Source organism: Salarias fasciatus, chromosome 16 (assembly GCF_902148845.1).
Source record: "Salarias fasciatus chromosome 16, fSalaFa1.1, whole genome shotgun sequence".
Classification (NCBI taxonomy): domain Eukaryota; kingdom Metazoa; phylum Chordata; class Actinopteri; order Blenniiformes; family Blenniidae; genus Salarias; species Salarias fasciatus.
Genome location: NC_043760.1, coordinates 4,499,196 through 4,524,358, shown reverse-complemented (window position 1 = coordinate 4,524,358; position 25,163 = coordinate 4,499,196). Strand labels below are relative to the sequence as shown.

Here is a 25,163-nt window from a genome sequence, read left to right as displayed (position 1 = left end):
GATGGCTCCCTGCTCTCATTCATATTCAATAAACAGCATGATATTCTTTGGTTGCTACTTTAACTTCATATATATAGTCTCTGGATAACTATCTAAAGATTGAAAAATAATCTAACATATCTCTAAAATAATTGAATTACTGTTCTTAAATGTATAATTACTGGCAGCAGATCTTGCTGAAGGTAGAATCAATGCTGGTTTTTGTTTTTTGGGGGACGTCTGATTGAGATTGAATAAATCCTGGTCTGGAGCAGAGAGCTGCACAGAATAAATCTCCACGGTAACTGATGTCAAAACGCGACCCACTTTCCTCCATCCCGCTTTAGAGCAACCAGATCATGGATAAGTTTATCCAGGATAGAGATCCCGACTTAACCTCTGATCTTGATTTTATGCAACAGGCCTCTATTGTTGTTCACATCCTGTCGTTTACAGCGTGTTGTTTACAGCCTGTTGTTTAGTGTGTTGTTTACAGCCTGTTTACAGCGTGTGGTTGTGAGAATGAAAACAGGACCACTCAGGACTTGAAGTGACTTTATAGAAATCTAAGCTCGTGTGTTGAACTGCATCAGGAACTGAAGCTCCGCCCATTCCGTCCGTTACCATGACAATGTCAACATTGACAAACAAATGTCACATCTTGTATACAAACATTTTTAAAATTTGCAAAGAGAGCAAAGAGAATAAAAGATAAAACAAGTTTTTTCTCTCCTTGAAGCGAGTGAGCCCAGTGAAGAGTGAAGACAGAAAAGAAGTTCAGATCATCTATTTAAATATTTAAATACATTTTTTTGCGGTTCCGCTCTTGCTGGAGGGGCGTGGCCCCAGTTTGAGTGACAGACTCAGGTTACACCCGGACAGTAGAGGGGGCGGGGCTTAGAGCCAGGCCACGCCCCCTGGGCGCACTCAGTTCTCCAGGAAGAGAAAAATCTGAACTCAGATCAGAAAATCAGTGAAACAGGAAGACAAATAAAGATTTGGTGCCTTAAAAAAGCTTCCCAGCTGTGAGTCACATGGAGCAATAATACAAAACATTTATAAAAAAGGACTTTAAACGCTCCTGCTGACTTTTTTTATTATTAACTTCTGCTTGTTGAACAAACTCATTTGGCTCTTTTTTCACACCGTTAACACTGTTCTGTTGGAGTACCACCAAACGACGATTGTACCCAAGCTGCTCGAACACACTGTGAAGGTTTACACCTGTGGGGGGCGCGGGAATGGTAGTGGGGGTGTCAGAAGAGCAAGAAGTGGACATCAAGGCACTGGACACGGTGCAGACGATTGGGGGGAATCACAGATTGAATCTGACCCGGTCCATGGTGGGTCGGCCGGAATCCCCCAAGACCCGTCTCACTAACACAGAGGCATCAAACCTATGACCCTCCCCCTCCCACCACCCCCAAAAAAACCCAAAAGCTCTACCCTGCGAGTCTTATTCAAAAAGTTACATTTTCAGTGGCGTCGTCGGGTAAATAGGACCTGATACAGAGGAGGTCAGACCTGCGACCCACCCGCAGGGTCGGCGATCACACTGTTCCACACTGCTAGCATAGCATAGCATCGGGCTAACAGCGGCAGATGGCTCAACCTTAAACCATCGTATTATTATTATTATTATCATTATTATTATTACCATCGTTCCATATGATTCCATTAGACTTCATGTTTTTGTCGGTGTCTCCATGTTTCACCGTCTGTCACGTAAAAAATAGCATCACGTAGAAAATGAACCCATTCCTCATTTCTAAAAACTTCGGACCGCGCTCCGCCTGACGCAGCAGCTCCGCCCCTTCTCCGTCAGTGCTGGTTTCCGTGGTTTCAGGGTTTTAAATCAGAGTAAAAATAGTGCAAGGCTCGGCTCGGGATGCAGCCGCGGGCTGGACGTTGTGCTTCAGCTGTGAGGAAGTGATTGAGCACCTGCTCAGGTGAGTCTTCAGGTTCGGTCTTTACAAGATCAAGTCACAGATTTGGTGCAACAAGAAGAAAAAGTTGAAGATTATTAGTTAAAAATGGCTTTTATAGCTCCGTGGAGGCAGGAGTACCAAGGTCGCTTTGGATGGAAGCACCTGTGAGGAGGAGAGAGGAGTATATATAGGGGCCGCTGCAGGTCCTGAGGGGGTCCTGAAGGGGTCCACACCCCCCCACCCCCATCCCCACCCCTTCAGGGACAGACTGCAGAAAACACACACGGCTGTGAAAGAAACTGGAGGTAGGAGGTCGGAGACTCGGGTTGGAGTTTCAGAAGATGCCTGAGTCCTCTGAGCCGATTAGAGGGTCCGGAGGAGTTCCTGGATATCCGGGACCCCAGGGGCCGGCACCAGACCCACTCATCATCGGGGTTGGGGGGGCTGCCTCAGCAAGGAGTCTGGGGAGGAACCACAGGAGCTGCAAGGGGAGCAGAAAGGCATCAACAGAATCAGATAGACACACAGATCAGCGAGTGGCTGTGGGACCCTCCCACAGGTTCATCCTACCGCTGTGGTCCAGGGTCTGGGCCTTAGCTCCTCGAGACAGCAGCTCCTGGACCGCCTGCTTCAGACCGCTGCGAGATGCCAGTTGGAGGGGGCTGCAGGAGGAGGAGCAGGGGGCGGAGCTTAGAACACACAACCTTTAAATACGCTAAAAAATAATTAAAAAAAATCACCCTCACTCTTAAATGGTGGTATCTGGATCATGCAAGCTCTACCAAAGACCTGAGAGTCTGAGGGCCTCTACCAGGATTCTGAGGTCCTCTACCACGGATGTTTTCATGTTCTGTGCAATATCTCAATTAAGCCACAAACAGAGTGGATCCTGTAGGACTGGGCAGAACTACAACTCCTGACAGACCAGCACTCTCCCTGGGGCAGGATCAGAATGCCTTTTTATTTGTCCCGTGTCAGCTCCTGTAGCTATGTGACTTGGTGTCGTTACTCCTGGTTGTCATTGAGCTATGAATCTGTCCATTGTAGTCCCAGACCACTACAAAAAGGATCAGTATATGTCAGTCCAGGATCACCCCAGACCTGATCCAGGACCTATAAATCCCGTCTGCTGCGACTGAAACCAGAGCAGATCAGGACAGATTTCTTTAGCTGGTCCTCAAGACTCCGGTTCTGTTCTCTGTACCGCACCGTGTGTTTCCACAAGTCTCTATGTGTGTGTGTGTGTGTGTGTGTGTGTGTGTGTGTGTGTGTGTGTGTGTGTGAGACTCTTGAGTCTCAGCTTGTTTCCTTTTAAATGAGAATCATTTGTTACTTTATTTGAGTGGTTAGTTCTTAGTTACTCAGGTAGTACTTTAGTTACTGAGTTACTGGCGCAGTGTGAAGTTATGACACTTTTGCGGCTGTTTCACACGACGATGTTCAGATACTCACGTCTGCAGCGCCGCGTTGGTGGCGTCGATGAGCGCCGCGTCCAGAAGCTTCTCCAGGATCAACAACACACACTCCTCTTTCCCCTGCAGGAGACACACACACACACACACACACACACACACACACACACACACACACACACACACACACACACACACACACACACACACACACACACACACACACACACACACACACACAACATAAAACATCCTCAGCACCATTTTGTGTGAACCTCCAGGTGGTTGAAACAAATACACCGAAACAAGGGCAGACTGGGGTGGAGCCCCCTGGAGGACACCTACATTACTGCAGGCCAGGTGAAGGGCAGAGTTTCCATCTTTGTCAGTCAGAGCAATGCTGCTGCAGCTCAGCAAGACCCCTACACACACACACACACACACACACACACACACACACACACACACACACACACACACACACACAGTTAGTGTAAACATACGCAAACACAGCAAACGCATGCAAACACATGTAAAGTTACTGTAAATAAACGCACGCACGCACGCACGCACACACACACACACACACACACACACACAGTACCCAGAGCGCCGACTCGGCCTTTTCCAGCTGCCATCATCATTGCGGTGCGACCCGAGTCATCCACAGCATCCACTGGTGCATCATGGGAGAGAAGCAGCTGGACACAGTCCACGTGTCCAGCAAACGCCGCGGCGTGGAGAGGAGTCCTGTGGGAGACACGGGGGGGGGGGGGGGGGGGGGGCTGTCAAACTCGCGCCGTGCACGGCGGCTGCACGGCGGCTGTCCCGCCGTCTCACCTGCCCTTGGAGTCCCTGCATCCGGCGATGTCCGAGCCCATGGCCTCCAACAGCAGCGACGCACACGCCTCGTGGTCGTTCATGCTGCCGGGGCGACAACAGAGAGCAGTTAGCGACACCCGGCCGGGTGAGGGAGTGAACGCAGAGTGAGGCGGCGGGCGACTCACACAGCACAGTGCAGGGGGGTGAACGGGTTTCCATCAATACAGCGACAACCTCTCTGCTCCAGAAGAACCTCCACACAGGAATCGTGACCTGCAGCCACCAGGGGGAGCTGTTCACGTGTCTGTGAAGGGTGTGTGTGTTCACGTTTGTGTGTGTGTACTGACCGCAGTAACAGGCCCAGTGCAGCGGCGTGTACCCGCCGTGGTCCTTCAGGGGGGGCGGGGCCGGCAGCTCGGAGCAGGCGATGCCGAGCAGCTCGCTCAGCCAGGCGGCGTGGCCGCGGGCGGCCGCCAGGTGGATGGCGGTGCGTCCCTGCGAGTCTCCCAGCAGCACGGACGCCTCCTGCTCCAGCAGACACTGGATACACTCCTCCTGAGCACAGAGCAGCTGCACCGCAGCGCGGACAGGCGGCCGGGTCAGTCGCCGGGCGACCGGCGTCGGGTCGGCGGCGCCCGTCGTCTCAGACTCACCCCGAGGTGCAGCGCCGTCATGCCCTGGCGGTCCGCCAGGTTCACGTTGGCTTCCCTCTCCAGCAGCAGAGACACGGAGTCCACGTGACCTCCGGCCACCGCCAGCATGAGAGGAGTCCTGCAGGACCAGGTCAGAGGTCAGAGGTCAGGGAGGTCAGAGACCCCCGGAGAGACCAAGAGCGGACCACTCACTGTCCCTGAGAGTCCACTGCGTCGAGGAGCTCCGCACCGTCTGGGTCGTCCAGCAGGAGACGCACACACGTGGTGTGACCGTTCAACACTGTAGGGCGGAAACAGGGCGGAGTCAGACATAGGGGGCGTGGCCAGAAACATCAGGGGCGGGGTTAATGTCAGGGATAAACACACAATATAGAGCTTTCTGAGCTCACCTGCCAGGTGCACCGTGGAGCGCCCGTGCTGCTGGTCAGTGCAGCACGGCGACGCCCCCTGGCTGAGGAGAGTGTGGACACACTCTGCGTGTCCCTGCAGGGCCGCCAGCGCCAGAGGAGTCCTGCCCGCCTCGTCCCCCCGGTCCACGTCCCCCCGGTCCCGGTCCCTCTGCAGCAGGACCTCCAGGGCCTGAGCGTGGCCGTGGTACGCCTGCAGACAACAGGTGAACGAACAGGTAAACAAGCAGGCAGTATTTGCATCTGTGAGAGTAATGGAGTATTTGTGGGATACTCACTGCCAGGTGCAGCGGGCTCTGGACCTTCAGGGCCTCCTGGTCGTCATAGTGACCGTCATCTCTGTCCAGCAGCTGCAGGTCCAACAGTCCACCATCAGAGTCTGTGTGCGTGTGTGTGTGTGTGTGTGTGTGTGTGTGTGTGTGTGTGTGTGTGTGTGTGTGTGTGTGTGTGTATTCTGACCAGCTGCAGGCACTGTCTGTGTCCGTACGCGGTGGCGTAGTGGACTGCACTGTATCCCTGGTGGTCCCGGAGGGACGCGGTGGCTCCGCTCTGCAGCAGGAACTCCAAACATCTGCGGCAGGAATCCAGCATTTAGTTACTTTTAGTTACAGATTACTGAAAGGTAAAAGTTACTGAGGAGCGTCTGACGGTAGTTTGACTACATCCTCTGCATGAATCCATGTTACTCTTCGTCTACCTCTAGCTAGCTCATCCAACCTGTGTGCGTGCGTGCGTGCGTGTGTGTGTGTGTGTGCGCGCGGTGTTCACACTCACAGCCCCGCCTCCTTCTCCCGCTCTGCCTGGACGCCATCACTCTCTGGCTCCAGAGCCACACGCCGCCTGCAACACACACACACACACAAACACACACACACATTAAAACACAAGCGTGTACACACACACATACACACACACACACACACACACACACACACACACTGAAGGGGACCTGTGGGAATCGAACTTGGGAACTCTGACCTGCGCTCCAGGTCGGAGGCAGCAGCGTAGTGCAGCGCAGAGCGCCCCCACTGGTCGGTGACGTTAATGCTGCTGCCACAGCCTGCAAGAGTCTGAAGGCAGGACAGGTGACGACTGGCAGCAGCGTAATGGAGAGGAGTCCTGTGGGGGGGTGAAGAAACAGCTCGTCTTCAAACGGTAACACTTACTTCTGAGGGATTTTATATCATACTGCATGCATTTATGCTTTCATGTTTATATATGTTCAACACTGCATCTTTCCAACAAGACAAACAGAACCTTGAAGAACTCGACTCACCTGCCACAGTTGTCTGTCCGGGTGTGATCAGCTCCACTGCTCAACAGCAACTTCACACACTGAACATTACTATAACGCCCCAACACACACACACACACACACACACACACACACACACACACACACACACACACACACACACACACACACACACACACACAGTAATCAGATTACAAACCCACAGCGGAGGAGAACAGTAACTTTAGTTATACTGGGCTACACTGTACAGCTGATGCTAATGCTACACTCTATTGGCTAACTGATGCTAACTCTTCACCATACTGGCTAACTGATGCTAATGCTACACCATTAGGTAAAACATCTTCTTACACACTGTCGGTAGCAGTATTCTCAACAAGTAAACCACAAACACAATCCAGTTAGCTGAGGCTAATGTGGCTAATGTTCAACATTGATGCTAATATAAAGACACTGAGATGACATGATGAGAAGGTCACAGCTCCACCTGCTGGACACTCACCCTCCAGCGGCGGCGGCGTGGAGACACGTCCGACCCAGACTGTCAGGAGTGTCAATGTGGAACCCTGTGAGGAGGACGGGGGAGGGGGAGGCTCTGAATGAGAATCAGCGCTTGGTCCAGTTTGTATGTTCAGACTTATGTTCTCCAGAGGAGCAGAGGTGGGCGGAGGTCTCGACCCAGCATTCAAGACCTCCACCCGGCGGAGACTGTGTGGCTACCTGGGGACAGCAGCCTGTCGAAGCAGTCGGAGTGAGCGTTGAGCACAGCCAGGTGCAGAGGAAGCATTCCCAGGACGCCTCTCCTGTGGACACACACATGATCACTGTACAGGGTCTGGAGGTCCTGGAGGGCCTGCGGGGCCTGGAGCCCTCCTGGGGGGCCTGCAGCTGACCTGGTGCAGTCCGCTCCGCTGGTGATCAGCGTGTGGATGAGCAGTTCGTGGCCGTAGCGTGCGGCGATGTGCAGAGGAGTGTTCCCGTCTTTGTCAACGCTGTCGATCTCACTGCCTGGAACAGGAAGAGAGAAACTTAACCAGAACCAAACTAGTGAGGAACCACAGCTTAACCAGATCCTGGTTAATATCAGGTGGAAAGGTTCGACCCAAGGCTCACCATTCTGGATGAGGGTCCGAGAGCGAGCGAAGCGTCCCTGAACCGCCGTCAGGTGAAGAGGAGTCTTCCCGTCCCGACTCTGAGGTTAGACCACAACTCTGGTTACCGCCCATCAACTAACCCGACTGACTAACAAGAAACCAAACTACCAGTCCACCCCTCCGCCAACCCAACTCACGACCAGCAAACCAAAAGATCAGGGACCAGGCCCACAGACCCCCAGGGAACCAGTACCTGCAGGTTGACCTGGGCCCCGTTGTGGACCAGGACTTCCAGGCACAGCGCTCCATGGGTGGAGGCGGAGGCTAAGTGCAGCGGGGTGGAGCCTTTGTTGTTGGTCTGATTGATGGCGGCGCCGAAGTCGATGAGTTCGCTGACGACCTGAACCTGACCGTTGAAGCACGCCACATGGAGCGGCGTGTTCCCGTAGGCGTTGGACTCATCAATCTGCGGCAAGCGCACGAAGACACGGAGACATGAAGGCGTGGAGACTGGAGACGGTGTTGAAAGCATCCGGTGACTCGGTGAACTGACCTCCACGCCCAGGCTCACCAGGTGTGTGACCACGTCCATCCGGCCGCCGGCCGCCGCCGAGTGCAGGGCCGTGTAGCCCCTCTTGTCCTTACAAGCGATCTCGGCACCCTGACTGAGCAGCAGGCGCACCACGTCCAGGTGACCTGGGGTGAGGGAGGGGGCGGAGGTCTTTCTAATGTAACCGAGTAATCAGATTACAATGCAGTAGTTGGTACTCACCCATGAAAGAAGCCCAGTGAAGAGCTCGGACGTCTTTCTTATCGAAGGCATTGACGTTAGCTCCTTTAGCTAGCAGCAGGTTCACCATCTGACACACACACACACACAGGTGTTGATGTACATTTCGTGCGGTGTCGCAGGGGGAGCGTTTGTGCGCCGCGGTACCTCGGCGTGCCCGTTGAGGGCGGCGTGGTGCAGCGCGGTGCGCCCGCCGCGGTCCGACACGTTGACGCTGCTCAGCAGCGGGATGATGACCTCCGCGCAGCGCAGAGCGTTCTTGGCGGCGGCCACGTGAAGCGGCGTCTGCCAGTTCTTGTCTCGCACGTTGATGTCCGCCGAGTGTCGGATCAGAACCCGCACGGTGTCCTGGAGGGGGTGGGGGGGGTCAAAGGTCATCAGAACCACAGAACCACGAAGGGTGAGGGAAAAGTTGCAGAGACTCACCGGACTGCGGGACGCCACGGCTCGGTGCAGCGGCGTCCACCACATGCTGTCCTTCGCATTGACCCGAGCTCCTGGGGGGTAACAGGGACACTGGGGGGGGTTAGAGGACAAACACGCCAAACTCGGGATCTGGCTCTGCTCTGGGATCAGATCTTACCGGACAGGATGAGCAGTTCGGTGACCTCGGCGTTCCCCAGGAAGGCGGCGGCGTGCAGCGGCGTCCGCTTCTCGCAGTCCTGAAAGCAGAACCATCAGAAGAGTTGGAACGTGAAGACAAATCGAGCCTGTTCCTGCTGAACGTCCAGCCGACACAGAGACCCGGACGCTCCGAGACGTGTCTAAGACCACACTTTGAATTCCAAAACATCGTGCAGTGATTCTATCTGTGTGTCTCTGTTTCTATGCATGTTTCTGTGTGTGCATTTCAGCGTGTGTTTGTGTATGTGTATGTGTGTGTGTCTCTGTTTCAATGTGTTTCTCTTTCTGTGAGTGTGTGTGTGTGTGTGTGTTTCAGTGTGTGTGTGTGTCTCTGTTTCAATGTGTGTATTTCTGCTTGTGTTTCAGTTTCAGTGTGTGTTGTTCTGAGTCAAGTTCTCATGACCAACATGGAGAACCAGTTTTCATTCTGAGGATGTTTAACATTTCTGGGAGTATTTTTTTCTCTTTGTTTTTCAGCTGGAGTAGTTCTCGTGGTGTGTGCGTGCATGTGTGTGTGTGTGTGTGTGTGTGTGGTAGGGAGAGGGGGGTGTCTGGGGGTGTGTGTGTAACTCAAACTCTCTGCGTGATTGGTTGGGTTTTTTGCAGTGTACAGATAAAACATTTGTTTATATTTCCTATTTCCTGTGTGTGTGTGTGTGTGTGTGTGTGTGTGTGTGTGTGTGTGTGTGTGTGTGTGTGTGTGTGTGTGTGTGTGTGTGTGTGTGTGTACCAGAGCATTGATGTCCTCAGACTTGTAGATCAGCATTCGGATCTCCTCGGAGTCTCCACTGAAGATGGCCTGTATGAGAGGAGGCTGCAGACAGCAGGCGGAAGTCAGAACCTCAGCAGAGCCTCCCACATTCAGTGACCTTTGACCTTATAACCTTTACGTTTCTCGTTTTCTCTCTTTGACATCAGTCGAGTTTAATGATTTTGATCCTGAACTTCATTTGAAACCTTTGTTAAAACACTTTGATCTTCTCTGCCTTTACTTCCTGTTTGTGACAACTTGTTTCTACGGAAACGTCAAAGAGGAAGTCACCTCAGAGCAGCGGTGTTTCACTTCTGCAACACACACACACACACACACACACACACACACACACACACACACACACACACACACACACACACACACACACACACACACACACACACACACACACACACACACACACACACTCTCTTCCTCATGGTGTTGTTCCTGTTCTGAACTTGGTCATCAAACATCATCAATTCGTTTCCTTTATCGAACTCAGAGAAACGATTTGAATTTTCATCTTAAAATTTCGATGAAGCTTCGAGGAGTTTGAAAGAACCGGATGAAACTCATCAAAGTTCCATGAAATTTAAGGTTTAAACATTTTCATGGAACATTTAAATGGAATGAAAGGGAACGAGACTCAGTGAGACCTAATGAGGCTTTATGAGAGCCGACGATAACTCAAAACTCGAGATAGAACTCCAGGAACTTCGTTGAATTTGAATTCCACTGGAACTCCTCGAAATTTGAAAAACCTCGTCAAAGCTCAGAAGCGATTTGTTGCCCCTGAAAGTCTTAACACAGTTTGAAGAAACTGAATTCCCTTCTTCCTCTCATCGGCAGTGAGCTTTTAGAGGATTTGAAAGCTGGAATTTCCTGTTTCAGTATCGACGACTCGTCAGTTCAGAGCGTGTCTCATGTTCAGGTGAAATGTTCAACCTGCGAACCGAAGACCAAAAGAACCGACAACCCAACGACCCTGAGACCAGACAACCTGCTCACGTCTCCTCTTTCGCAAGGTTAAAAAGACCGAACACGTCCTCTGACATGATGCACTGGTCACTGGCATCAGGGAAAGTACTCGAGTACCTGCTGAGTTCTGCCCAGTTCTACACTGGAAGACCCAGAAAGAGAACATCTCAGATACTTGAAGAATTTCTGCTTTTAATCAGAATCCGACTCCTTAATGTTTCCGTGTAGAACAAACAGAGCTGCTCAGACTCCGTGGAAGAATAAAGACTGTTTCATAAAAGTTCACATGATGAGGGATGGAGTAATCAGATTACATTGGTACTTTGCGGAAGCAGCGGAGCAGGAAGTTTATCCTAACGGTCCAGCGCGCCTCAGAACCACAATCTGACACCAAATCAGCTCATTTCACTGCTTTAATTCGCGCTCCGCGCCTCATTTCTTTATTCCGTCTGTCACTCCCACTTTTATTTTGTAGTTTTCTGCAGCTTAATGAGCAGAATCTGCCGGGATGGGACCCAGATCCTCCCCGGGGCCACGGCCCGGCTCTCCCGGGACCACGGTTCGGTTCTCCCGGTCGCAGGATAGGCTATCAGCGGCTAACGCTCCTACCTGCTCGGCCAGTTTGAGGACCGCCATCTCCGGCTGTGCTCCGGCCGGACATCCACCTCGTCCTCCCGCGGGCTGGGCGGAGCAGCGGCGGCGCTCCGGAGCCGCTCTCTAGCGGCACCGCGGTGAGGGAGGCCGGGCCGGGCTCGGGGACCGTCAGCCCCGCTCCTCAGACGCTATCTGCGGCGACGCTGCTCGGCAACGTTCGGCGGCCGCTCGGAGCCTCCGAGGCGGGGGAGGCGGGCGGGGAGCCTCCGGCGTGAACAACCCGCATCCACGACCGCTGCGGCCGGCTGTGCGCTGCGGAGGTCCCGGCCGTCTCTCCGGGCCATGCGCCGGCCTGAGAGGCGAGTTTCTTCCCGGCGCGCCGAGCCTCGAAGCTCCGGAGAGGCAGCGAGCTGCAGGCACAGGAAGAGATGCAGAAGAGCCGCTTCCTCCGCCGCATCCGAGCGCAGCTGCAGCTGCGGCCGCCTCCCTGCTGCCCTCCTCCGGCTGCACCGCGGCGGCACAGCGGCCTCCAGCTCCGCTCCGGGCCGGGGAGAGAGGACCGCGGCGGGGAGGCGCAAAAAGACTGAAATCATGCACAAAAACACTGGAAACACACACACAAAAAAAAAACCCCACTGGAAATAAGAGTGGAAAGACACACAAAATTAATGAAAATATACACAAAAACACTGGAAACACACACAAAATAACTGAAAATATACACTAAAAGACTGAAATCATACCTATAAAGACTGGAAACACACAAAAAAAACATGGGAAATAAGACTGGAAACACGAAATGAAAGAAAATATACACAAAAGACTGGAAACACACAAACCCCTTGGAAATAAGACTGGGACCACAAAAAGACTGAAAATATACACAAAAAGACTTGAAACACACAAAAGGCTGAAATCATGCACAAAGCACTGGAAACAGACTGAAAAAGACTGGAAATATAAAAAATATCTAAAACAAATAGACTGGAAACATACACAAGAAAAACTGGGAACACAGACTGAAAATCAACACAAAATGACTGAAAACTTCAAAAAATAGACCAGAAACACGAAAAGATTGGACACACAAGAATACCTAAAACATACAGTAAGAGACACACAAAAGTAATGGAAACACACACACACACAGTCCATTTGGAGGACACCCAGACAGAGGAATCTTCACAGGATGTTTTCGTCCCAGATCTCCATTTATATTCAGGAGATGTAACCATGACACACACACACACACACACACACACACACACACACACACACACACACAGTGTGTAAACTGCGTAGTTGTGTTGAGATAAACATGAGCAGCTGATGGAGGCCAGATAAAAACAGGAAGCGACATGTTGCTGGTGCAGAATCTGGGTCATGTGTGCGTGCTTGCACAGCGAGCGTGCATGTTTTCTCCTGCAGAGCAGACGACGCCTCCATCGAGGGCCAAACGCGCCACACATCTTCATCTTCATCATGGCTGCTGAGCCAGACGATCTTCTGATAAACACACCAAGTTGTTCTCTGATGTGACGGCTGGCAGTCATGTCGCTTCGTTCTTCATACAACCGCAGGTTGTGGAGTGTGTGCGTGTGTGTTGGAGGGTGAAGAAATGAAAAACTTTTCAGGGTTTTTATACACAAACATTTTATTTGGTTAAATAACTCAACATTGGATCAGAAGGTTTTTGTGTGGGAGCAACAGAACTAGCAAGAATCAAATAAAAAATTACGAACAGACTTAACTCTCCAAAAACCCTAATCAAAACAGAGGGGCGGGGCATAGAGGGCGGGGCATAGGGGGCAGGGCCTGGTAGAGAGGGTGGGGGCGGGGTCAGCTACACCACGTACTCCAGCTCATAGCGTACGAAGACGTTTTTGTCGTCGTTGTAGACTTGCGGGTAGTGAGCAATCAGAGCGTCCTGAGAGCCGATGTAGATGGAATTGTAGATTTTCCAGTACACATCTCGAACCTTCCGAGCTGGATGGAACAGACCCTGAAGGAACAGACACAACAGACCTGAAGGGCCACACTCTGAAGGAACAGATACCACAAAAGGAACAGACAACAGACCTGAAGGAACAGACCCAGCAGTGTGTATCTGCTGCTTTTCTGTCCTCAGGTGTCACGGGGTAGCTGTTGTCATGGTAACGCGATCACATGGGGGCGAAGGGGCGCACTCACCTGGAGGCAGTACTGCAGCATGCGGCAGGGTCCGATGGCGACGCGCAGCCCCTCCAGAGCGCCCATGACGGCCTGGATGACGTGCGGCGACGTCTCGAAGACGTTGGGCCAGACGTAGTTCAGGAGGTGGTTGAGCGAGTCCTCGCAGCCGAAGCCGTAGACGCCCAGAGACATGTGCTGCACCACGGCGCTGGCGGTCTGTCGGTGAACCAGGTCTCTGCGGGGAGAGAAGGGGGAGGGGCAGACGGTCACCTGCTGCCGCGGTCACCTGCCGACAGTAATCTGGATACTTCCTGCTCACCTGTCCATCAACGCGTCCTCCAGCAGCGGCGTGACGGCGTAGATGTAATCTTTGCCCATCTCTCCGATGTACTCGAACAGGAAGGAGAGGGATTTCAGGACGCCGTTCTGCACATTGAGCTCGGGGACGCGGTACTCGTTCATGAGCGCCGGCAGCACGGTGAACGGCGAGCAGGTCTCGGCCACGATGGCGATGGCCACGGTGGTGCAGACCCTGTTCTGACGCTCCTGCACCTTCAGGTTGTTGAGCAGTGTTGCCAGGACGTCATGAGGGCTGAAGGATGACAGGTGTTAGACAAAAGGACGTGTTCGAGACAGTTTTCACGTGGCGATGACGGAGGTGGCGCTCACCCGATGGCTTTGGCGATGTAACCGAAGGTGTTGACGGTGGCTCGGCGGATGGCCTTCTTGTGAGCCTTCAGCAGCTCCAGCAGCTCGAAGCAGATCCTCATCCACTCCCTGGCCGACACATACTCCGCTCCCCTGAAACAATACGATACGTCACAACCCGTCCCAAACCGCCACCACCAAGGGAAACTGCCTCTGACTCCACCCACCTGTCAGCGATTCGCCCCACCAGGTCGATGCAGTTCTCCTGGACCTTCTCGTGTCGATTCTTCAGGATGGGCGTCAGACGAGGCAGCAGGTCTTTGATGGGAGGAGTCATCTTGTGCATTCCTGTAAACACACCAACCACGAGATTGAAAACCACCAAACTCCGCGGTTACCATAGCTACCACAGCTACCACTGTCACTGGAGCTACCACAGTTACCACATAGTGAGTCGACCCATACCGATGACGTTGACGATGGCCTTCAGAGCACCCAGGATGCTGCCCAGGACCTCGGGGTATTCCTCTCCCAGGTACTCATACAGAACCACACCCAAGTGACCCATCAGCTTCTCCTGCAGACGCAGACAGAGAGTTAGCTTAACGACCGACCCGGCCCGCCCGGAGTGTGCTGGAGAGTCTATGTACCTCCTGGCAAGTCTTCATGACCACGGCGGTGCGGGAAATGAGGTCGGCGGCCTGCTGGCGGACTTTGGCAGACTTGTTGTTGAGACGCCACAGCACCGTACCGCAGATCTGAGGCAGGTAGGGCTTCACTCGCTTCCCGAGGGCGTTCACCACGGTTCCAAAGCCGTTCAGCATCACCGAGTCCTGCAGATGAGACGGGTCAAACTAAAGTTCTCGAGGCCTACAATGTCAATGCTGGAGCCGAGGCTGCTCCTCACATGACAGGACCACTTTTAACACTTTGGAATCATGAAGAGAAACAGAACAGCAGTCTCCAAACCAAGGAAAAAACTTGAACCAATCTGGTTCTGTTTAAACTACATTTTGAGTTCAATCATTTTTGATTTTGGCTCAGAAATGTTCTCTCAAAGTTTGACAGGAAGGTTGACCCTTAAAGACTGACCTCGGTGGTCTGCTCCTGGAAGGCGTACAGGATGCCGTCGATCAGCTGCTCCTCCAGCTTGTGGTCGATGTCGGCGGCTCCCAGGTTGCCCATGATCTTCTCGATGGTCTCCATCACCATCTTCCTGTACTGCTCCGCCTCGTCCTTCAGGTCGTCCACGATGCGGGAGATGATCTCGGCCGCGCCCACCTTGTTGGCAAGCTCCACCGTGGTGTCCACCAGCTGAAAGAGCCAGCACACATTTAGCCAACCGTAGAGCTCCCGGTGGTGAGACATCAGATCAGACGTGTGTGAGCACCTGTCTGTAGTTCCTGCGGTCCAGAGCCATCCGGTGCTGCCAGAAGTGTTTGAAGAACGGCGGCAGGATCTCTGTCTTGATGTAGTTTGCCTCCACACCGTCGGTGCCACAGCACTGCTTCACCACCTGTCTCGCACACACACACACAGGAACAGTGATGGATGAGGAGAAGCGCGGAGGAATGAGGTCCTGTTCTTCAGCTGGTGAATGAGCTCCACATCCTCTCACCTTGAGCACGATCTTCTTCATCTCCTCGTCGGGGGACTGGAACTCTCTGATGAGGATCAGCATCACCTCTCTGGTGTAGTAGTTGGCGTACTCCGCGTCCATCAGAGGGATCAGGTAGCCGATGGCTTTCAGGAAAGCTGCCAGACCCTGCAGAGAAGAAACAAGCACTTCACAACACGTCTCACACACCGGGTCTTCATGGGTCCTGGTCCAGGACTGAAACCCCCCCTACAAACCTTTCCTCTGTGCTGCCGGATGCCTTTCCACAGCGGCTTCAGCACCGAGTCAAAGGACTCGATACCGTACGGAGTAGCCGCCTCAGCCAGGGCGGCGATGGCCAGGGCGCTGATGGTCCTCACCTTCTGCTGCTCGTCCACCAGACCTGCAGCACCACACAGAGGACAGTGTCAGTACTGCAACACCTGCACAGAGCAGGGCTGGGAACACTCAAGTCCACGTGAAACCAGGTGGACACAATAAAAGACAGGAAGAGATGAGAAACATCTGCACAGATCACCCAGCCCACGACCAAAGACCACACCTGGTGAACTACACACACACACAGACACACACACACCGTGCTCAATGATCTCCACCAGACTGCGAAGGTGTGGCAGGATGGCGCAGCCCATGAGGATGGCGATCTGCTGCACGATCTTGATGCCGGTGTGCCGGGCCTGCCACGACTTCTTGCTCTTGCACACGGCTTTGAGGAACGGCAGCAGCGACGGGATGCCGAGGGCCGAAGCCACCACGGCGAACGCCCGAGCTGTGGTGTTTCTCACGTACTCGTCCATGTTGTCAATGTCCGGCCGCATAGTGGAGATCATGGTGGCTAAGCCAGCAGCCTGGAGGAGGGGGAGGAGGGGGAGAGAGTTCAAACACAAGTTCACAATTCAGCATTGGCACAGTTTACACAATTTTCACGCTTTCCCCCAAAGTGGTGAGGTGACCTCAGGTCCGGATTATACAGGGCTGCTGTGAAAGCGCCGTAACAGCAGCAATGTACCAACTACATAGTTTTCAGTGTTTGTGTGTTGCCGTGGAAACAGACATCACAATCAATACATTGTCATGTTCAAGCTAAACTTCTGTCTTCACTTGAATTCAGTGTTCACGGGCGGCTGTAGCCAACGGGTGCAGGGTGAGAACAGACCGGCTGAATCTCCGGCCTGCTAGCTCTCATGTTGGCGTTAATCTAGCGAACGTCTAGCCCTGACGTGACCACGGCGCGGTCCTTCAGGCGAGAATGGTTCGCATTGAGAAGTTGAAGCTCGGCGCTCAGCTTACCTTAGCCAAGTTGGAGATGATCTCTCGGCCCTCCACTCGAGCGTAGTAGTCTTCATCGATGAGCAGCGGCTCGATCACCACCAGGATCTGAACACAGGTCATCGGTCAGTATCAGGACACACACAGACACAGACACACAGACACAGACACAGACACACACGGCTCTCACCTTGTGCACGTACGGCCGCACCAGGTCGTCCAGCTTGTACAGGATGCGGTCGATGACTTTGACCAGCAGGTGGCGCTCCTGGTCCTCCAGCGTGGGCGACATGAGCAGCGGCAGGATCTGGTTGAAGAGCGGCCCGGCGCCAAACTCCCGAGCTTTATCGGTGATCTGACGCAGAGCGGCCTGACAGCAGAGGGAGCAGCACTTCAGCTCACAGCTCAGATTAAATAACGCTTCATTCTCTTCGTATTAACACGAGGAAAATGTGCCAGGCTGGAGGAACCTCCAGGTTCACCCAGTCCTGGTCCTCAGGCCCCCAGGCTTCTGCTGAATCATTTGAATCAGGTGTGTTTGAACAGGGGACGGGGGGTCCTGAGGACCAGGACTGGGAAACACTGGGTGTTCCAGAGGTTCCAGCTGTGGTGTCTGCTGCTCCCAGAGGATCGCTGCTCCTCGGAGCTCCTCTGACAGCAGCAGCTCCTCCAGGAGGAGATCCTGTAGCAGGCAGATATTCACACTGCCGCCACACGCAGGCGCAGTGCTGGGTGACCGCCTGCAAGGGGGAGGCACACGCACACAGGAAGTGACATCACACACCCACCTTTCTCATGGGCGGAGTTCCATTCTTGATCTTCAGCAGAAGCTTCATGATCTTCCTCTCTTTCTGTTCCTCAGGGCTCAGGGTGGACTCGTCCACCTCCACCTGGAGCACACAGACAGTCAGAGAGACAGGCAGAGACAGACGGGGACAGACGGACAGAGACAGACGAGTGCGGGCTCACCAGCAGCTTGTCGAAGTACTGGATGTCATCTGGTTTGAGGAACGGGAGGTTCCCTGATGGCTGGTCGTTCATCTGCTTGGTGGTGCGGTCCTCGGGCTGCATGTGGAAGCCTGTCATGCCGCCGATGGGAGTGGGCGTGGCCGACAGTTTGCGGGCCGGCGTGCGGATCGGAACATATCCGGCTGGAGGAGGCAACACCTGAGGAGGAGACCCGTCTTAGAGAGGCAACTCACACCAGCAGCATGTTTGGACTCCGGTCCGGGGTCCTCCTGGTTCTTCACTCACCTTGTAGCCCTCGGGAAACATGGCGTCCAGCTCCTCATCGGTCAGAGGGCGGTTCCTCTCATCGATCTCACGCTCCCATCTCCAGGCTTGCAGCTGCTCGGGGGTCATGCTCATCAGGTGTCCTGAGAGACGGAGGGATGTGAAAGGGGAGTGGAGAGAAATGAAGGGACGTTAGAGAAATGCTGCAGACGCAGGGCGAGCTGACAGGAAGCAGAGCAGCGGCTTACCTGGGGTTGGGGTGGCCATGTTCATGGCTGGGGTCCCGAGGGGCGTCTTTCCAGGGGTGAGCAGCGGCGTGGACGACCCCATCTGACTGGCGGGTGTTTCGTCCCAGCGGGACTTCCTCTTGCTGGCCCCGGGCGTGGGCGTCTCTCCCACCGACTCGTCTCCGCGGTCCGTGCGTGGCGTCTCGGCCCAGCCGCTGCCGTGGCCGGGGGTCTCCCTCTCTGTCTTCGGGGTCTCGTCCCAGCGGTTCTTGCGGACGCTCCCAGTGGCGCCGCCGTGTCCGGGCGTGGCGTGTCCGGGAGTGTCCCTGCCGGGCGTGGCGGCCCCGGCGGGGGTGTGGCTGGGCGTGGGGTCCCACATGCGGCTGCTGGGGGTGGCCCCAGGCGTCTCGCTGCCTTTGGGGCGTCCGGGGCGTCTCGTCCCAGCGGCTGTTGGAGGGTGTGTGAGCGGGCGTGTGTCCGGGTGTCTGAAACACACAAACACAGAGTCAGGGGGTGCGCCCTCAGGGGCGGGGGGCGCTCGGCGGGGGGCTCACCTCTGCGGAGGCGTCAGCCTGGTCCCAGCTGGATAGTTTTTTGGGGGTGGAGTTGGAGGGCGTCTGGTCGGCCGTCTGGTCCCAGCGGCGTTTCCGTTTGGCTGCTGCTGCTGCCGCCGCCGCAGCCTGCGAGGCGGCCGAGCCGTTCACCGCCTTCAACTCCCCAGATTTAGCTTTATCTGCCAGATGCTGACGGATCTCCCTCTGGGGAAACAACACAGGAGAGCATGAGACGACAACACCCCCTTCAGGAGTCCACGGTCCACTCTGAAGGACACGACGCCTCACCTCTTCTTTGGACAGGTTCTGCTCCAACATGACGTCCACGTACGACCTGACCTGCAGCTTGGGGTCCGGCGTTTTGCCCCCTGTGCGAGAGAGCAGCAACAACAAGGCGGGGGGTTGATGAGTGGGGCGCAGAGGTCAGGGGTCATCACAAAGACAGCTGACAGTTACATGTTCCTGCTCTGTGTGGTCGGTGTGTATCTGTGTGTGTGAGTGAATGAGTGTGTGGCGTGCTGTGAGGAACAGGCTGAGGTGCTGCTGCTCTCTGTGAGTGCGTGGACGAGTTGAGCCTTCACTGATGGCGGCTCCTGCAGCTCTTCAGAATACGTACACTTTCAGTGCAGAGGGTCCTTCTGCAGTCAGACTTCAACCGGCAGAAAAGAAGCCTAGAAAATCGCTCTGTGCCATTAGTAACACTTTGGAAAAGGTTGGAACTCACACACAACAGAATACCACCTGTGTCGTACTCAGAGACAAAGCATGTGGACATCACAGTTCAAATCTCTGCTTCCTCAAGTCTATGGACACGTCAGCAGCTCTCAGAGTGTGAGCCGACCCCCATTCACAGGTCAGAGTTCACAGGCACCAGGTGGCAACCACAGCTCGTCTTCATCAGTTCAGCAACCATTTCAAGTGAAAACGCATTATTTTGGATTTAAGACAAGTTCTGCATTTATGCGGCAACATTTAGAAAACGATGTTTGTTTTAACATCAAGATGGTGAAAACGATGTGGTTTCCTGTTGGTCCACTTGCTGGTGTTGTTTGTTTCTCTCTAAACATGAGCAATGGGAGAATGCGGCCATTCATATGGACAGACCAATAAGTTGGACTGATATTACAGTGACTGTCGACTCTAAAACTACTAAGTCCAGAAGAATCTGGACTTGGAATTTGGAGGAAAACATTGTCCATCTACTGACCATAAGCACAATAACAGTTTAGTACGGCCATGGAGCGCAAATTAGAACCACCACCTGAGTTTACGCCTCGACAAGGAGCCAGAATGTTTCCAGAAAGTGTTGTTTTCGCCCGTTTACATGACGACGGAGTCGGAGCATTTTCAAAAGGTTGCTTTCAGTGGCTCCGAGCTCCATTGTTTTGCAAACAGACACGCAACGAAAGTTTTGCGTTTTCACTTGAAACGTGTTAGACAGGGCCTCAAACTCCACTGAACTCCCAACAGCTCTGGCGCCTCCATCACGAGGGGCCTGGCGCCACACTCTGAGAGCCCGCCGGCCTACATGACGCTGGCTCTGAATTTGGAGATGCGTTGAGAAGCCGAATGTAAAGAACAGAAAGAGGTGTGGGGGGCTCCTGGAGGGGGTGTAGTTGGAGCTGCCTCTGATCCCCCTCACAGCCCCAGTGGACCCTGACCAAACTGAACCTTAACCTCCACAGGAGGACCGCTGCACCTAACCGTGCAGTACAGGACTGGCAAAGCAGTACTGCTGGAGGAGAGAAATTAGAACAGTTAGTATGGGCCTGAGGAATATGGAGGCACAACATTCTTCGAGAGAACACCTTCTATTTTACACAGGTGGAAAGTAGAAGGTGTTGACAAACATCTCAGAACAAAGTTTCTCTACATGCACAGGGCCCGTCCAGCTGACTGAAACACACTGAGTCCAGGAGCCGCACCACAGGAACCACACCACGGGAACCAGAACCGCACCACAGGAACTGGAACCGCAATGCTGGAAACGTACCATGGGAACTAGTGTGATACCTCAGGAACCGTGGGATGGGAACAGGAACTACGCCACAAGAATCTTACCATGGCAACCAGAGTCGCACAACAGGAAGACAGCCTCCCTCATTAAAATTAATCCACATCTGTATCTGGTTCGGGAAGTATCTCCAGATTCTACTAAGAGCTCCTTCAGCAATACATCAGCATTCATTAACAGGGTCAATAGAAAAGAGAATGTCCGGACAAACGCTCATTCAGTAACACCAGCTAATAATTTAATGACAAAAAAACGGAGAAACTTTGCAAACATATGAGAAAACACCAGGGAATAATAGTGAGTGACGAGAAAGGACAACAGTAAATCAAAGTCACGGAGCTGCGTTCTTTCAATCTGTATAATCTGCTTCTACGTCAGGGGATCCCCTCGGGAGATCCTATGACAGAACCTCTGGGACAAGCTCCATGAGATCTTCCTGGAGGTCATCCATTAGAGCGTGTTGGAGATTGTTCTATCCTCTGTAGGGGATCTTACAGGAGAACCTGCAGATCATTCAGTTTCTACTTGAAACTAACTCATGTTATCTTGCAGTCATTCATCTCATCTGTGCCACACCTCCTTCTCTCAAATCTGCTGTAGGAATTGTGTATTGGATATTCAACAATACGATCAAGTGTGTATGCTCCGCCCCTTCACCATGACTGGCCCCGCCCTCTGTCGACATTCTGGTACGAGGGTTTTGCAGTGGAGCCACTGCAGGTTTCTGTAATGCGGCTCCTGGTTCTCCAAACGTGATGGAGATGTTTCTGTCCTGCCTTGAGCCCACCTGAGCTAACCCTGGCACACTGTGCTCACCAGTCACAGGAGATGGTTAACCCTCCGACTCTCACAGCACTGCCACGGCCTCACTGAAGCTCCAATGTGGAGGACGTGAGACAGGGTGGCAGGAGGAAGCTGGTCTCCAGATTCTGGTACTGGACCAGCTAGCACTAGCCGGACTGGGTTGGCGAGCTGGTTCGCTTCAATAATCCAAAGCAAACCTCAGCAGAATGCAAAGTGTGCAGTGGCATGGGGGTCGAAGGGTTAAACAGCAGTAACCACTGAGTGAGACTCCAGGGGGCAGTCATGAGGGGCACATGGAGCCGTGGACAAAACATGGGGACATGTCATGAAGACAAAAAGGAGCCAAATTTACCGTCTGCAAAGGGGTCGAGACGTTCAGGCGAGATGATCATCTGTCTGCGCCGGGCTTTGTACTCATCCTCACGCTCTGCGATCTTCTGAGGACGATGTTCCGCGAATGGGTCGTACTGCAGGAGGTAACAAGAAGGTTTACCTCAGCTGTTCACACAACGTCACCACAGAAAGAGCTCCTGAGCAATCTACAGTGTCCAGGCAACAAGGCCCCATGGCACAGTAGCAGAGCCATCCCGTGGTCCTATAAGATGGTCCTGGTACTGGACTATCCTGCAGGACCACTGTGGACTACCAGATGGCCCAAGATCAGGAGCACTTAATAAATTTAAGCCACCATGATCCCCATGAGGGGGTATTAGCCACACTCACCGTTTCATCGGACTGAGGGATGGCGTTGAGAATGGCCACAGGAGCGTGGTACCCCGGTTTCTTCGGGCCCAGCAGGCTTGTCTGAGCATCCTCTTCATCATCCTGAGGGAGGACACATAGAAAGACTGAGTCAAGCCATCGGCTCAGCGGGAGACAGACGAGTCGCGGTGCCACACTCACCTCCTCCTGCTCGTTGGCGGCGATGGACGTGACATATCCGGTGAAGCGGCTGTCGCTGCCGCCATAGATCTCCTGGTCGTAGAAGCCTGTGGAGTCCAGCCCCACGCCCTGATCTCCTTCCTCCAGCAGAGAGGCCTTCATGCCCTGGATCTCCAGGATCTGGGCCTCGATGTCTGCAACAAAGGGGTGTAACGATATGCTCAATTCAAATGATACAAAATATGATACAGGGCTCACAAAAGGTAAAACTATTCTTTTTTTAAATCACCTGATTAAGATAAGAAATTTGAAGAAAAGCTATTTGACAGCAAACAGCAAAATGGTTTTGATCTACAAATATCGAATGAAATTTAATACTAAATTAACCAATCTCACTAGTTTTTTTTAATATATATATTTCTTCAACATAAATTATAACGCCATCAAAATTTTGGTCATAATGGTTTTATACTTTTAGTTCAAATTAAAGCCAAAAAAATGAATGTTTTTGTTGTTCAGTGTCTTAACTATGTGCACAAACAAGCAAAGTGTTCCACTATCCTCTCTTGTTCTCCTCTTTAAAATATAAAAGCTAAATGGTATGTTTTGAGTAGGGATGCCCCGATCAGGTTTTTCTGCCACCGAGTCCAAGTCCTATCATTTTGAGTATCTGCCGATTCCGAGTCTCGATCCGATTCTTTTCTAATATAGTAAAATATGTACATTATCTATAAAAAAAAAAAAATAAAAAAACTTATGAAAAGTTGTTAACATCAATTCAAAAACAACACATAGAACAGTGCATTTCTGTGACTAAAAATAATCTAAATAAATAAATTTTCTCTGTAATTACATCTTTCTGTAGCACGGAAAACCTAAATACATTTCATTTAATCCATTAAAGCCAGGCGCGCATTACCGCTTCAGTGTGCAGCAGTGGCCACAAACGTTCAATACAAAGCTACGAGGCAGTGCAGCAACACGATCTGTACCCGGAAACAGGATCAGTTATGCATATGCGCAAGTTTGATGCATTTCATTGCCCAAGAAACAGCTGATTAGCGCAAAGAAAAAGAAAAAAGACCCGGTGTCAATGGTAGAACTGTGCAACAGCGCTTCCGGTTTTAATGATAGAATTGCGCAACAACGCCATTACCGTAAATGCATCTCGGCTTCAATGGGTTAAAAAGGAAATTAAAGAAAAAATAAACATATGTATCCAACCGAGTCCAAATCGGGAGGAAACTTCGAATCCCGAGCAAGTCCGTAATCACATGATCAGGGCCGATTTCCGATCACATGATCAGATCGTGACATCCCTAGTTTTGAGGTAAAGCACAAACCTCAAAGTCAAACAGTAGAAATGCAAAAATGAAATATTTTGTTTCTTCCTTATTTAGAATTAAACATACAAAGGTTATTGCTGAACAGAACTGAGAAGAAACACTCATAAAGGATTACTGTTCTCATTACAGAGCTGCTGCACACCTGGAGACACGATTTCAGCCTCAACTCAAATAGGTCTAAGTCTTAAGTGAGTTCCTTCATGTTCAATTAACATTTCAAAACAAACTCATCAGTCTTCTTCTCTGGTGTCATGTCGAGTGTCAACCAGCATCACGGGGAATTAGCGCCATCTATTGTTAGGGAGTATGAAAAGACCTGCAGGACTTCTTCCTGAACGTCATTTCGTCACCCTGCAGACCCACTGAAAATGGACCCACATTTGGGTCGAGTTTATAAACACTGCTGTATGATGTGGACGTTCAACAAGCAAATCAGTACTACTGGCAGCTACTGTAATTAACGTGTTTACGTGTAGGTAACGCTAAAGGAGAAGAAGAAAGCGACTCCGCAGCAGTTATGAATTTATTAATTCAATTCTCTTTAACCTCGATTATCTCCAGAATATATTTGCATCTTGTGTCTAACTTAGATTATCCCAAGATTAGCTAATTGTCGGCGTGTACTGCCTCAGATTATTTAAATTAGGTCATTTCAGGTGGCTCGTGCGCGTTATTGTCCGGAGCTAATGCTAACTGACGTAGCCCTGAACAGCTGCGGCGAAATGTCCACAGCTGAATACCAGGTACAGCAAACACCTGGGATAAAACGCAAAGCTAAGTAGATTGCAGTGTGTTTGCACGCGCTGCTTCACGTTAACCCCGCAACAATTCAAAGAAATGTCCGACGCAAAAACGAGCTAACGGGCTAAAGCTAACATCAGCGCCATGATGTAGGCGGCGGGCCCGTGGATCTTCGTTTCATTGCGGTGAACAGAGGCTCCCAGGCCGCCTTATACACATCAACATATGAGCCTCCAAACACCGCGCAAACACACTCATACACACACCGCTCCGTCTGCACACATTTAGTGGCTTTAAAAGATAATTTACCTTCGTGCGTTTTGGCGATCTTCGCCATTTTGACGGTGTGTTGGTCGCGACTG

General features: G+C 52.4%; 2 protein-coding genes across 2 annotated transcripts; both read right to left on the bottom strand.

Moving 5' to 3' along the window:
• Nucleotides 1–521: 521 nt before the first annotated feature.
• On the bottom strand, nucleotides 522–12,517 carry ankrd44 (ankyrin repeat domain 44). The gene is made up of 28 exons (XM_030111718.1): nucleotides 11,309–12,517; nucleotides 9,695–9,778; nucleotides 8,924–9,002; nucleotides 8,767–8,837; nucleotides 8,488–8,688; nucleotides 8,323–8,410; nucleotides 8,104–8,246; nucleotides 7,804–8,016; nucleotides 7,570–7,648; nucleotides 7,350–7,464; nucleotides 7,177–7,259; nucleotides 6,959–7,022; nucleotides 6,478–6,546; nucleotides 6,180–6,320; nucleotides 5,976–6,041; nucleotides 5,661–5,772; nucleotides 5,480–5,551; nucleotides 5,184–5,394; nucleotides 4,987–5,074; nucleotides 4,795–4,912; nucleotides 4,489–4,711; nucleotides 4,327–4,414; nucleotides 4,160–4,243; nucleotides 3,924–4,069; nucleotides 3,665–3,741; nucleotides 3,360–3,442; nucleotides 2,478–2,569; nucleotides 522–2,388 (listed from the first exon to the last, which is right to left on the bottom strand). Exons 1-28 carry the CDS (start codon nucleotides 11,333–11,335, stop codon nucleotides 2,357–2,359), a joined length of 2,949 nt encoding a protein of 982 aa, XP_029967578.1. The 5' UTR covers nucleotides 11,336–12,517; the 3' UTR covers nucleotides 522–2,356.
• Nucleotides 12,518–12,926: 409 nt separating this feature from the next.
• Nucleotides 12,927–25,138, bottom strand: sf3b1 (splicing factor 3b, subunit 1). The gene is given in 25 exon segments (XM_030111717.1): nucleotides 12,927–13,295; nucleotides 13,484–13,700; nucleotides 13,785–14,057; nucleotides 14,135–14,266; nucleotides 14,341–14,461; nucleotides 14,579–14,690; nucleotides 14,764–14,946; nucleotides 15,206–15,427; nucleotides 15,504–15,629; nucleotides 15,732–15,878; nucleotides 15,968–16,113; nucleotides 16,309–16,579; nucleotides 17,022–17,108; nucleotides 17,191–17,370; nucleotides 17,789–17,890; nucleotides 17,970–18,167; nucleotides 18,255–18,376; nucleotides 18,482–18,890; nucleotides 18,892–18,945; nucleotides 19,015–19,218; nucleotides 19,303–19,382; nucleotides 22,185–22,299; nucleotides 22,556–22,657; nucleotides 22,736–22,908; nucleotides 25,111–25,138. Coding segments are annotated over 25 exon segments (3,963 nt in total). The 3' UTR covers nucleotides 12,927–13,136.
• Nucleotides 25,139–25,163: the final 25 nt, after the last annotated feature.